The following is a 14,061-nucleotide window of genomic DNA, read 5'->3' as shown; positions in this document are numbered from 1 at the left end:
TAAGGAAAGTGGACTGAAGAGGGAAGAGACTAATTGGGAAGTTATGACAATAGTTCAAGTGAAATATGATTAAGACCTAACTAGACTCATGGTATGAGAACAGAGAAGGGAACAGATAGGAGAGCTGTTATAGAGGGAGAATCAACAAGAACTGGTAACTGATTAGAGGGCAAACGAGAGTGAAGCATCAAGCATAAATCCCAGGTTGTGAACATAGGTAACTAGAAATAGGGATAAACAAATGGGTTTAAGGGGAAAGATAACTAATTCTGTTTTGGACACGTTTGAGATGCCTATGGAACATTCAAGTGGAGAGCAAACAAAGACAAGGGATTGGATGTGGAGACAAGGGATATAGATGTAGAATTCATATGTACAGAGATGATAGTTAAGCTCATGGGAGCTGTGGAGACAGCACAGAAAGAGTGGTACACACCCAGACATAACAAGTGAGACATGGATGATGATCCTACAAAAGACAGTGAGAAGGATCAGTCAGACAAAAAGCAATAGAACCACAAAACAATGCCATTAAAATTTAGGAGTAAGAGAAAATCCTGAAGGAGGGGTTAAGAGGAGTCAAGGGGTTAGAGAAGTCAAGAGGAATAAACAATGAGAAAAAGGCCATCAGATTTCTCAATAAGGAGATCATCAATGACCTAGGAGTAAGCAATTTCAGTTGAATGATAGGAAAGGAAAGCAGACTATAAGTTAGTCAACAGGAATTTGTTAAAGGATAACAGTTCTAAGTTCTGGGGATACAAAGAAAGGCAAAAATAGTCCCTATAACCAGGAAGCATGCACTTCGATGGGAGATGTAACATGTAAACAGATATATGTTATATACACAGTAGGTATAAGGTAATCCTTGTTCACCTTTAAAAGAAAATTCAAATCCTTGCTAAGTATGTCTATTGGTCAAGCAATTTGGAATGTATAGCTTCATGATATAAATTTTTCAAAATAGCATTTTAATAAAATCCTAATAATACAATAAAAAAATTTCATAACCAATAACTTTTTAAAATGTTGTTGCTATGTAATATTTACTTCATACCATTACAACAACATATGAATAAGCACTCTGTTTCATTTTTTTTGTTAAATAGCATTAGTATTCTAGTTTCCCCTGGAATGTCTCCCTTGCACTTTGCATCTTACAAATCCACACGTAACATTTCTACTCCAAGCTTCTTACAGAAACTGAGATTCGATGTTGTCTATTCCCAAATAAAGAGGTCTAGCTAAGTGCTTTTCAGTTTATTTTGATAGATAATATAATATTTCAAAATGAAATAATGGCAGAAGTAATCACCTTCCAAGTGTCTCCTTTGGTGATCCAGCATGACATCCTTCCGGTAGAACATTTTATTGCATACCTCACAAGAAAATTTCTTATCACCATGCTTCTTCTTATGTTTGGAGAGGTTACTATTGGTAGAAAAGAATCTGAAACACATCTCACATTGGAATGTCTTCTCATCTGCCCAGAGGAGGAAAAAACGTTTTCAAACATTAATTTTTTTTTAGCAAAAATATATAATATACCCACAGCAGCTACCGTCATTCATAATGATAACAAATATTAGGAAAGAAAGGCAAGGAAAAATCATCATGAAAGGAGCATAGGATGAATATTCCCAGAAGCCAAAATCTTCATTTAAAATTTTCATGTGCACCAATAAATTTAGCAACTAAAAACCCCAAAGCAATCTTATCTAAAAATATCTACCCTATTCCAGTTAAATGACTGAAAAATAATGACAGCCATAACATTTGGGAAGTTCCTCCTTTGAAAGTGAGTCTCCAAAGCAAAAACTGTCATTGGTCTCTAAAGAATGTTGCTTTTGCAGGTTGTTTTTTTTTTTAGTGAGGCAATTGGGGTTAAGTGACTTGCCCAGGGTCACACAGCTAGTAAGTATTAAGTGTCTGAGGCCGGATTTGAACTCAGGTTCTCCTGACTCCAGGGCCGGTGCTCTATCCACTGCGCCAACTAGCTGCCCCTTGTAGCTTTTAATATGAGAATAGAGAATAATTGTGAGAAGTATTAATTTTTCTGTTTGACATAGGCCAGGTGGTTGGACAAGAGAGATATGAGAAATTAAATAACTGTATTACTTGTTTGTAAACTTGCACATTTATCAATTACAAACCCCACCTCAAAAGATGTGCATATTGGCTTTAATATGTAGCCAAAATATCCTTTTGATGATAATGACTGACATCCTTTTACAATGTAAATTTTTTGCTGTTTTTTTCCTCTCACTTCTTAGCTCTAGTCAATGTATATGTCATTTTATTCTTAATGCAAGTTTATTTGTGACTTCTACCAACAAGCATAGTTATTTAAATAAATGAAGCATTTTTTATGGGAGAAGGGAAGTGAGGGCCTGTTATTCCATCTTGCTAGGAAGCTCCCTGATAAGGAAACTCCAACCCATTTTCTATAACAAACTGCCCCCTCTGTCATCCTGATTCACTTATTTCAATCTCTGTTGATTAATTTCCTACTACCTATTAAAATATACCATATTTTCCCTATCATGAAAAAAACCTTCACTTGATCCATCTCCACTAACTAGCATCCTTTCTCTCTTTTGCCCTTTGTAGCTAAAATGCTTTGAAAAGACTATCTACAATAGCTGCTTCCACTTTCTCTTTTCTTAACCCCTTGCAATATGACTTCTGACCTAATTATTCCACTGACTGATCTCTCCAAAGTCACTAATGATTGCTTGAGTGTCTAATCCAATGGTCTTTTCTCAATCCTCATTCTCTTTGATCTCTCTGCAGTCTTTGACACCTTTGATCACTCTCTCCTACCTGACAATCTCTTCTTTCCAGGTTTTTGGGACACCATTCTTTCCTGGTCTTCCTCCTTCCTGTTTGACTGCTTATTCTCTATCTCCTTTGCTGGCTCCTCTTCCAGATCATGCCTTCTAAGTGCAGGTGTCCCTCACAGTTCTGTCCTGGGCCCTCTTCTCGCCTCCTCCTATACTACCTCATTTCATGATCTCAGTGGTGCCCATGGATTTAATCATCATCTCTATGCTGATGATTCTCAAATCTACTTTTCTGGCCCCAATGTCTTTGCAATCCCCCATCTCCAGCTGCCTTTTAGATAGCTCAAACTACATGTCCAGCAGACATTTAAAAAAAAATTGTATTTATTTATATTTTTAGTGAGGCAATTGGGGTTAAGTGACTTGCCCAAGGTCACATAGCTAGTAAGCATTAAGTGTCTGAGGCCGGATTTGAACTCAGATACTCCTGACTCCAGGGCTGGTGCTCTATCCACTGCACCACCCAGCTGCCCCTCCAGCAGACATCTTAAACTCTATGTTCAAAACAGAACTCATCTTTCCCCCAAACTCTACCTCCTCCATCTCTATAGAGAGCAACCCCATTCTCCTAGTCTCTCAGACTTACAACCTATGAATCATCTTGGATTCTTCATTATCTTTTATCCCCACCCCCATATTCAAGCTGTCACCAAGGACTGTTGAATTCACCTTTACAACATCTCTTGAATACATCCTTTCTCTCCTGACACTGCCACTGCTCTAGTTCATGCCTTCATCATCTCACATCTGGTTTTTCCCAATACTCTGCTGGTGGATCTAGCTGCCTCAAGTTGCCCCCATTACAATCCATCCTCCATTAGGCCGCTAAACATTTTTCCTAAAATGCAGGTCTGATTATGTTATCCCCCTACTCAATAAACTCTAGTGGTTTCCTATTACCTCCAGGATCAAATACAAAATGCTGTTTGGCATTCAAAACCCTTAACAAAACCAAAAACAAACAAAAAAACCTTCTTCAGAACCTATCTCTCTCCTACCATTGCATTCTTCTTACACCTTACTCCCCAACATGTACTCTCTGATCCACTGACATTGGCTTCCTTGCTGTTCTGGAGAGAAGACACTCCATCTCTTGGCTCTGGGCCTTTTCTCTGAATGTCCCCCATACTTGGAATGCTCTCTCTCCTCTTGCTCCAACTACTGACTTTTCTGGCTTACTTTAAATTCCAACTAAAATCCTACCTTCTACAAGAAGCCTTTCATAAGCACTTTCAATTTCAGTGCCTTCCCTATTATTTTTTATTCATCTTCTGTGCTGCTCACTTTGTACATGTTTGTTTGCATGTTATCTCCCCTACTTTAGAATGTAAGCTTCTGAAGGGCAGGGGCTGTTTTGTTGTATCCCCAGCACTTAGCACCTAGCATGTAGTAGGTGCTTAATACATGTTTATTGATTGTTTGAGTGATAGGAAACTCCCTCTACTAGTACAGACCCATACCTGTTCTTCAACTTTATCACTTTGCCTGGGCACTGAGAGGTTAAGTGACTTGCTCAGCCAAGGCGTGTCAGATGCTGTACCTGCAGCAGACTGTCCTCACTCTGAGGTCAGATCTCTCTCTCTACTTCACTATGCTGCCTCTCCCATATAACAGCACAGGAAAACAAAGTACAAACATTGAGCATGCAAATTGAAACCAACAGAAATTCCAGAAGGATCATAAATTAATCTAACTGTGATTGTAACTCCTGTTAACAATGATTAACTCTCCTACTAAGCACGTTTCAGTCCCACATCTTTCTAGCATGCCATGGCTGCTGCTGCTGTGACCCCTGCCCTGAGACCTGGCTGCCCTGATTGGTAAGAAAAGGAGAGCTCTCTCTATCTTCCCTGTGCCCTTATCCATCAACCATACTTTACAGTGCAACCATGCTGCACCGCCAGCACCACCACTGCTGCTGCCTGCTGCAGTAGAAATTCCAACCTAAGCGCTGTGCAATCCTGACTGGCAACAGTTCATGATGCCTTGCCCAGCCATCTTCTTGCACGACACAACACCTATCAACCACCACTACCTTTTTTTACCTCTTGCTCTGGGAATAGTAATGAAGTAATACTTCCACTGCTTCTGGAAAAGGCATGGTGTCAACAGACTGCCTTACAGCTCTGATCACCATCACTATGACTTCCCAGACCAAAATATACTTCCCTAGTCACCACTCCCTTTAACATGTTATCCTCCACACAACCACCCTGCCCATTAGAATATAAGCTCCTTGAGGGCAAGGACTCTTTTTGTATTCATATTTCTAGCACTTAGCACTGTACTTGGCAAATGTTTTTAATGATTCAATTATCTGAAAAGATGTATATATTTATTTCAACACAGTTACATCTCTACCTTTTTTCCTGATTGTTTTTTGCCTTCTGCCTCCTTTATTGTGAGAATAATATGAATTTATTGCCAGTACGGTTGCAGATATGATTACTAAGTCACTGCTAGTGATTTCTTAGAGACTGTGGAAAAGGAGAGGGATCCTAGAGAACTGAAGAAGAAGAAATGATTTCCTCATTTTAAAAAAAAGTGAAGAGAAAGGAGTTTGAAAACTTATAGGTTCGACTTTTGGCCAAGATGTTTGTTAAGGCCCACATAGCTATTCCAACAAAAATATGAAATGTGGATTAGACAGAATAATGATTAAGAAATACAATGAGAAACTATACTGTTTCTTTTTATACTTTAGAACTGTAAAGAAAATCATCCAAACAGCCCACAGGCAATAAATAATAAAGGGGGCCAGCTAGCAAAGCCAGCACCAGCACAGGCTGGTAGGCTCTTATGTGACCAAAGAAGGCCAGAAACACATAGAGCCTAAAAGGCAGCGTCTGAAGGAAGTAAGAGCTATGAGCTCCCTCAAGAAATCCACATGTGCAGTGGAAGGAGCACTGGCCCTAGAGTCAAGAGCAGCTGAGTTCAAACCCAGCCTCAGAAACTTTCTATCTGTGTGACCCTGAGCAATTTAACCCCGATTGCCTCCAAAAACAACAACAAAAAGAGAAATTCATAGGTCAAAAAAAAAAACCCACAAACCCCCCCTCCAAAACTCCATGGTAGGGACATTTTAAGAAGTGTGTCAGCACTCAGAACAGAACAGCCCAAATGTCCTGGTGTTCCAAGGTATCAGGCCTGACACAATAGGTAGAGTTAAAGATTCAATACTCTCACCCTCAAAGATTTAAGGGAAGTTTAACTCTGGAGGTAAAGTTCAGACCAGAAACCCAGGTGATTGAGGGAAAAACCAAACAGGGCCAGCCACCCTACCCAAAAACACAGCAGAAGAAGGAGCCTGGGCCTAGTACAAAGCCTCAGTTCAGGAAATAAAGCTAGAGGGATGAATAAACTAAGGAAGACATCAACAAGTATAAAAAAAATCATAGATATAGAGATGCCTCAAAATACAACCTAGAAGTAGAAAGTAACTGAGTCATTGCAAAGAGAGATTCAAAGGAGGGAAAAGAAATGGCTTTTCTAATAGAATTGTGTGAATATTCAGCAAAAAAAAAAAAGCAGTTATTAAGTATCTACTATGAGCTAGACACTGTGCTAAGCACGGGGCATACAAAGAAAGGTAGAAAGACAGTTCTTGCTCTCAAGGAGCTAACAATCTAATTAGGAGGCAGATATGAAGGAAAGAGTTCCAGGCATTGGGGAACAGCCAGTGAAAATGCTGAGACTTGGGAGAAGAGAGTGTTTAGTGTGAGGAACATCAAAGGAGGTCAGTGTCAACTCATAAAACTGGAAATGGGCCAGGTTATAGAGGACTTGAAAAGTCAAACATGATTTTTTTTATTTGCTCCTGGAGGCAAAAGGAAGTCACTGGAATTGAATTCATAGCAGGGGTAACATGACCTGGATAAAGATACAACCAAAGGGAATGAGAAGGAATAGTTAGACAAGTAGGAGAAGAACTAGGAGAGGACAGTATCAAGAAAACAAAGAGAGAAGAGATAATCAAGGAGCAGATGGCGATCAGTAGTGTCAAAGGCTGAAGAAAGGTTAAAAAAATGAGAGGTCACTAGATTTGATGATTAAAAGATCACTGGAAACTTTAGAGGGAGCAGCTTTAATTGGATGAGGTTGGAAGTCAAACTGCAGAGAGTTAAGAGGGGAATAAAGAAGTAGAATCAATGATTCTAAATACCCTTCTTTAGGAGTTTTAACCAGAAAAAGAAGAGACACAGGGCTGTTGCTAGCAAAGATGGATGGATCAAGTGAGGGTTTTTTTAAAAAGATGGGAGAGGTATGGGTATGTTTATAGGCAGTAAAGAAGCAGCCAGTAGACTAGAAGAGATTGAAAGTAAGTGATTTTTTTTTTTGGCTGCCCTACAAAAATGCTGATGATTTTTGTGGCTATATCTTCTATCCTGTAGAATTTGTTTATATGATTAGTGGTTTTGTTGTTGTTGTTTTTTTCTTTCTTTCTTTTTTTTTTTGGTGAGGCAATTGGGGTTAAGTGACTTGCCCAAGGTCACACAGCTAGTAAGTGTTAAGTGTCTGAGGCCGGATTTGAACTCAGGTATTCCTGAATCTAGGGCCGGTGCTCTATCCACTGTGCCATCTAGCTGCCCCTCTTTTAGGCTTTCTAAATAAAACAAAACATTCTCCAGAAATTGAGGTTATTTCAACTTTTTTTTTTTTTTTTTTTTGGTGAGGCAATTGGGGTTAAGTGACTTGCCTAGGGTCACACAGCTAGTAAGTGTAAAGTGTCTGAGGCTGGAATTGAACTCAGTTCCTCCTGAATCCAGGCCTGGTGCTCTATGATTGCACCACCTAGCTGCTCCTCAATTTCTTTTTTTTTTTTGCAGGGCAATGAGGATTAAGTGACTTGCCCAGGGTCACACAGCTAGTAAGTGTCAAGTGTCTGCGGCCAGATTTGAACTCAGGTCCTCCTGAATTCAGGGCCAGTGCTTTATCCACAGTACCACCTAGCTTCCCCTTTCCCCTCAATTTCATTTTTACCAGTACTTTTCCCCATCTTTTTATTTTCCTAATAGCCTATACAAGTAGTTGTATGGTTCTATAGCATTTTGCTATATAACTAGTCCTAGAACTTTGTCAAATAATAATAGTAACATAATAAGCAGTCTTGATGTCTACCTCTCTTCTTTCAACCCTGCCAGACATAAATTTGCCAACTAATTGCTTAAATTCAGTTCCATAATTTTTATTGCATTGCATTATTATCTTTGATATAATTTTAATTGTTTATACAGTTTGACTTTTAACAAATCATTCTTAAGCAAATCATTTTTAGTTTGCATTTAGGTCTGAATATTTTGATTATATTTTTGTTACTAATTATTATTCTAATTATGCTATGGTTTGTAAAAGTGATCTTTAAAATTTCTGCTTTTCTGCATATTTTTATGGCCTATCAGTTTCTTCCATGTATTTATCAAATCTAATTTTCCCCATCTTCTGTTCAATTATGAAACTTTCTCTTTTTAAAAATCTGACTTACTACTTTCTTAAAATGAGGAACTGAAATCTACTGAAATATTTTCTCTATATACTTTTTATAATTTATTTAACTTTTACTTAAAAAATTTAGCTTCTGTAATATTAAGTGTGTATACATATACATATATGTATATGTATATACAACTCTATGCATTATAAATACAATGTAGTTTCAGGATGAAAGATATAAGCATAGTGGTGGAGGAGGTGATCAGGAAAGGTATTATGTAGAAAGTAATACTTAAGATGAGACTTGAAAGAAATAAGGGATTTGAAGAAGTAGCAGTAAGGAGGGAGAGGATTCCAGGCATGGGGGATACCCACTGTAAAGGCACAGAGATGGAAGATTGAGTATTATATGAGAGAAACAATAAGAAAGTCAGTTTATGTGGACCAATGAGTAGAGGAAGAAATAATGAGGCAGGAATGGTAGGTTGGGGCATACTGTGAAGGGCTTTAAAAACTATACAATAGTTTATTTTTGATCCTGAAGGCAAGTGGTTTCAAACTAAAATAGAAATGAGAGCCATTACATTGTACATAAGGACCCCTATAGGCCTTAACTTAGTTTTTTTTTGTTTTTTTGGTGAGGCAATTGGGGTTAAGTGACTTGCCCAGGGTCACACAGCTAGTAAGTGTTAAGTGTCTGAGGCCGGATTTGAACTCAGGTCCTCCTGACTCCAGGGCTGGTGCTTGATCCACTGCACCACCTACCTGACCCTTTAACTTAGTTTTAATATATAACATGATCTATGTTTTATTTTCTTGTAAAAAAACATGTCCCCATTATATTTTAATCTGCTTTGGGCAGCACTCAAGAGTGTTGTGGGCCACATGCAAAGATACGTACATTTAACGCCTCTGCTGGAGGTAACAGGGAGTTTAACGAGTACAAAGGTGAAACAATCCGACTTACAGTTAAGGAAAAACATTTTGGCAGCTGTGCAGAGAGTGGACTGGATTGCTGTGGGATAATTGTTTAAAAAACAACAACAGGGGCAGCTAGGTGGCACAGTGGATGGAGCACCGGCCCTGGAGTCAGGAGTACCTGAGTTCAAATCCGGCCTCAGACACTTAACACTTACTAGCTGTGTGACCCTGGGCAAGTCGCTTAACCCCAATTGCCTCACTAAAAAACAAACAAACAAACAAACAAAAAAAACCCAACAACAACAGGGGGCAGCTAGGTGGTGCAGTGGATAAAGCATTGGCCCTGGATTCAGGAGGACCTGAGTTCAAATCCGGCCTCAGACATCTGACACTTCCTGGCTGTGTAACCCTGGGCAAGTCACTTAACCCTCATTGCCTTGCAAAAACAAACAAACAAAAAAAACCCACAGCATTGTGATATTCAGAGGTTATGAGGACCTGAATTAGGGAAATGACTGCGTGAATAGTGAGAAGAGAATGGATAGCAAAAGATGTTGCAGAGACAAAAACTATAAAATATGGCAACTGACTAGATAGATGGAGTAAGGGAAAATGAGGAATTGAGGATTGTGATGATATTGCAAAACTAGAAGAATGATGGTGTCCCGTTCAGGGCATTTTACTGTTGATATTTCTTTCAGAAATAGGTTAGTTCAGAAGATAGATGGGTTTGGGGTGAAAAATTAATGAGTTCTGTTTTAAACATATTATGTGTGAAATTCTATGGAATATCCAGTTTCAAATTTCTATTAGGCACTTGATGAGGTAGAGAGAGACTGGGATTTGAAAATCTGGGAACTATAAGCATAGTCGTGATTAACCCTGTGTGGGGTGATGAAATTAGCAAGAGAGAGTGTAGAGAGAAGAGGGTCAAAGACAAAATCTTTGGGTACACCCAGAGTTAGTGAGTGTGATATAGATGATGAGTCAGCAAAGGATACTGAGGACTCGAAATTAATAGTTTGACAAACTGGAGAAGTAGGAGAGAACCGGGGTCGGGGGGGCGGGGGGGGGGGGCCCGGACAAAAACAAATAAGAGAGAATATCCAGGAATAGAGGATGATCATTGTTGTCAAATCCTGCAGAGAGATCAAGAGGGATAAGGACTGAAAAATGACCATCAGATTTGGCGTTTGATAACTTTGGAGAAAGCAGCTTCACTTGACTGATGAACTCAGAAGACTGGTTGCAGTGGTTTGAAGAATGAGAAAGAAGAAGTTGAAGCAATGAGTATAGATAGATTTTTTCCTAGGATTTCAGCTGAGAAAAAAGGAAGAAAAACAGGATGATAATTTGAGGGAATAGAAGGATCTAGTGATTTTTTTTTTTAACGAGTTAATGTGAACATGTTTGTAAGAAGCCAAAAATTAACCAGTAGTTAGAGAGAGACTGAAGATTAGGAAGAAGAGATGACTGAAGGAACAATCTTCAGTAAAAGATGGAAAGGTTCTCTAATTCCAGTTTCTCTGTTCATTCGATTATATCTAGAAGACTGTTGTTTCACATATTGGAGTGATTGAGTGATTGTCCAACTTTTCCCCCTCTTTTCCTAAATCTCTCTTAAGATTACCCGCTTATTGTACATCTTGAGGTAGAGTTATAGAGCTATTAGAAAGCTTGACAGTTCCAAGTTTTGTTTTGACTTCATGGGTACCAGCATGGTATTATTTTCTCTATGCCTTAAGTTTTGTTCTATTGGTTATTTCTCTTTCTCAGGGATCAGCTTTCCCCCAATATGATTTCCCTAATAAGGTGTTTTTCCTTCAATGAGGGGAAAAAGGGAAGAGAGAAAAAAGATTATTAATTGAACCAAACAAAATTAAAAAAAAAAGTTATGCCTATAGGATCTCCATACTTAAGATATCAACTAAAGTGATGTATTTGGAAGACTCGGATCTCTACTCCTAGCTTTGTCACTTCCTGGCTGTGTGACCATGGGCAAATCACTTGGTGGGAGTCCCAGTTTCCTAGGCTGCAGAATGGGAATAATAATTTCTTTAAAAGTTATTAGACAGGGCAGCTAGGTGGCGCAGTGGATAGAGCACCGGCCCTGGAGTCAGGAGTACCTGAGTTCAAATCCAGCCTCAGACACTTAACACTTACTAGTTGAGTGACCCTGGGCAAGTCACTTAACCCCAATTGCCTCACTAAAAAAAAAAAAATGTTATTAGAGGTCCAAATGTATACAGTGTTTGAAACACATTAAAGTACTATTTAAATGCCATTTATTTCTTCTTATATTGAAATAAATCTTGAGGTCTTATTAGCTCCATTTTGCATACAAGGAAAGAGATGCAGGCTCAGAATGGTTAAATGAGTTTTTAAGAATCACATAGCGAGTTGTGTTAGTGTGTGTGTTTTTAAAAAGAGCTGTAATCTCATTGATATAAAGAATTCCCAATGTGGAACTTTTTTTTTTTAAACCAGTGAAGATTAACAAGCACTCCTCAATTTATAGTTTTAGAAACCACTTGAGGAACTGAGAGTTTTACATGATTTGCCCAGGGTCACATAGCTAATATGTATCATGGGCAAGGTGTGCCTAAAAGTTCAATCTTTGGTCAGTTCTACCCAAGAAATACAGAAATTTCCAGTTGGAGTTGGAATACTACAATATGTCTTTGTGCCATGCTACATATTATGAAAAGTTAAGAAATTTATCTGAGAGAATGACATAAACATGTTTCAGTGGCCTGAAAACTTGCCCAACAAATTTCACTGAAAACTTTAATTGAGGGTAGAATTGGAACAATAGACTGTTCAAAGGTGCATTTAATATCTAATGCAAAAAAAACTTGGTTTCCTAATGAAAAACTAAACAATATATTTCAAGATATTGTTAATCCAATGTGAAATTATGTAAAATAAGTGACTGTAGTAAAGTTATATTGTTTCTTTTTTAAAGATAATTATAGATTTGAAAAGTTGTAAGGTCTATTATATGTTATTTCAGGTTTTGCTAATTAATTTACACACCACTGAATATTGTTCTTACCCGTTCTACAGTTGTGAAATTCCAGTGCACTCTCTATTCGAAAGGACTTCTCACAAGTTCCACACCTATATCTGTATTCACTATCAATCTGTTTTCAAGTAGAAAATATATTCAGTAAAATGAAGAGAAATAAACCAAAATTAAAATGGAGAATTAGCATTTGTTCACACTTTTCAAAAGCAAATCTTTAATTGGGCAGTAAGTAGCCATTTAATTCAATATAGCTATTCAACTATCTTGACCTTACCCTAACTTTTCCAACCATATCATCCAACACTCCCCTTAATATATTCCATATATTAGGTAAACTGGATTAATCATCATTTCTCTAACATGTTTTCCAGTATCTGTATTTTTTATACTATTTTTTCTACGTCTTATACCTTTTCCCATAACTTCTTAATTACTCATTTATGAGGCCTAATGCCATTTCTTCCATGACGAGTTCCCATGGCACTAAGCTCCCATATTATATTGTGAGAAATAATTTCGAATAATCATTATCTTGGGGGGATCCAGTCATCTCCTCTTCTTTCTTAGTCTCCCTGCCCCCAAGGTCTAAGTTCTCCATGAAAGTAAGATTCATCTGGGTCAAATGAGTTTTGGGTGGAGACAGACTCTTTTGTCTAGATAGCTGAAGGACTTTACTGCTGAGATTTGGCTTGCACTAACCAGGTCTAGATGGGAACCATTGTGCCCCCATCAGCTTGGGTGAGGTCTACATTTTTTCTCTGATGTCATTCTTACCACTATTTGAGTGACTTGAGTCATGTATCCCCAGACTTCATTTTAATATAGCACACCTCCAAATTATGTCAACCAATGGATTTCATTGCTATGTGATGGACCTCCTACAGTTAGAAGTGTATATAAACTGTGACCCCACCACTATTAGGGGTCTTTTGTCTGAGAGAGGTGGTCAATAGACCATCCTTCTTTTAAGGATTAAATTACCTAGAAACTATGTCTCTCATATGATCACAATACAAAAGCACTAAGATTTCGTATTTTGTTTTTAATTATAATTACTTAAATAACTAATTTCTATTAATGAAAGACAGGAATCATATGTAATTAATTTTATATCCTCTAGAGTAGAGGTGCCAAACTCACAACCCAGTTTCTATTTGAGTCTGAAACCACTGTTATAGAGTGCCTGATAGAGTGTCTGGCACATAATACACATTCAAATATTTGTTTAATTGTAATTAATACATCTTGGAAACAAACATCAACTGCTTTTGTATTCTATTTTTTCTTTCTTGAATGACATTTTCCCCATTTTTTTCCCTTTCTATTTTCCTCTCAAATGCAATCTTGGAAACAAATAAATGTTCATTCCTGCCCATGAAATAACCCTACAAATTCTACTTTTGAGCAAATAAGATCTCAATTTAATAATAATAAATCTATTTCCATTTTATCTTTCAACCTTCCTAATCCACCAAATTGCTTCACCCTTTAATGTTACTTTAACAACTTTAATGCCTTAGTAGCACTCTCTAAGTTCTCATATAAACATTTTTTTTCCCAACAATCATTTTAGAACCTTTTTCAAGTAAGTGTTTTCCACTCACCTCATTTCTGCTGTGCTTATATGAAACATGCTGCTTTAGGCTTTCTTTTCGGCTAAACAATTTTGCACATTCTTCACATTTAAACAGCTTATCACCTGAGGATTCAACCAACATTTTTTAAAAAAGGTTTGCCAATTTAGACATGAAAATAAATAATCTAAACAGTATACAGTTCACTGGAAACAGGATTTGTAAACCCTTCTAAATACTGAGGTGTCTCCCTCTCTCTCTCTCT

The 14,061-nt window shown here is 37.7% G+C and overlaps 1 protein-coding gene across 1 annotated transcript in view; it reads right to left on the bottom strand.

The window, feature by feature from the left end:
* The window catches only part of PRDM15 (PR/SET domain 15), a 198,488-nt gene that overhangs the window by 68,911 nt on the left and 115,516 nt on the right, over positions 1–14,061 (bottom strand). The window contains exons 9-11 of the mRNA XM_043998592.1: positions 13,827–13,921; positions 12,250–12,337; positions 1,316–1,483 (exon numbers count right to left, since the gene is read on the bottom strand). Coding sequence (XP_043854527.1) covers positions 1,316–1,483; positions 12,250–12,337; positions 13,827–13,921 — 351 coding nt within the window. The remainder of the gene's footprint in view (positions 1–1,315; positions 1,484–12,249; positions 12,338–13,826; positions 13,922–14,061) is intronic.

This window comes from Dromiciops gliroides, chromosome 3 (genome assembly GCF_019393635.1).
Source record: "Dromiciops gliroides isolate mDroGli1 chromosome 3, mDroGli1.pri, whole genome shotgun sequence".
Lineage (NCBI taxonomy): Eukaryota > Metazoa > Chordata > Mammalia > Microbiotheria > Microbiotheriidae > Dromiciops > Dromiciops gliroides.
The sequence above is the reverse complement of the archived record's forward strand: the minus strand, read 5'-3'. Positions and strand labels throughout refer to the sequence as shown.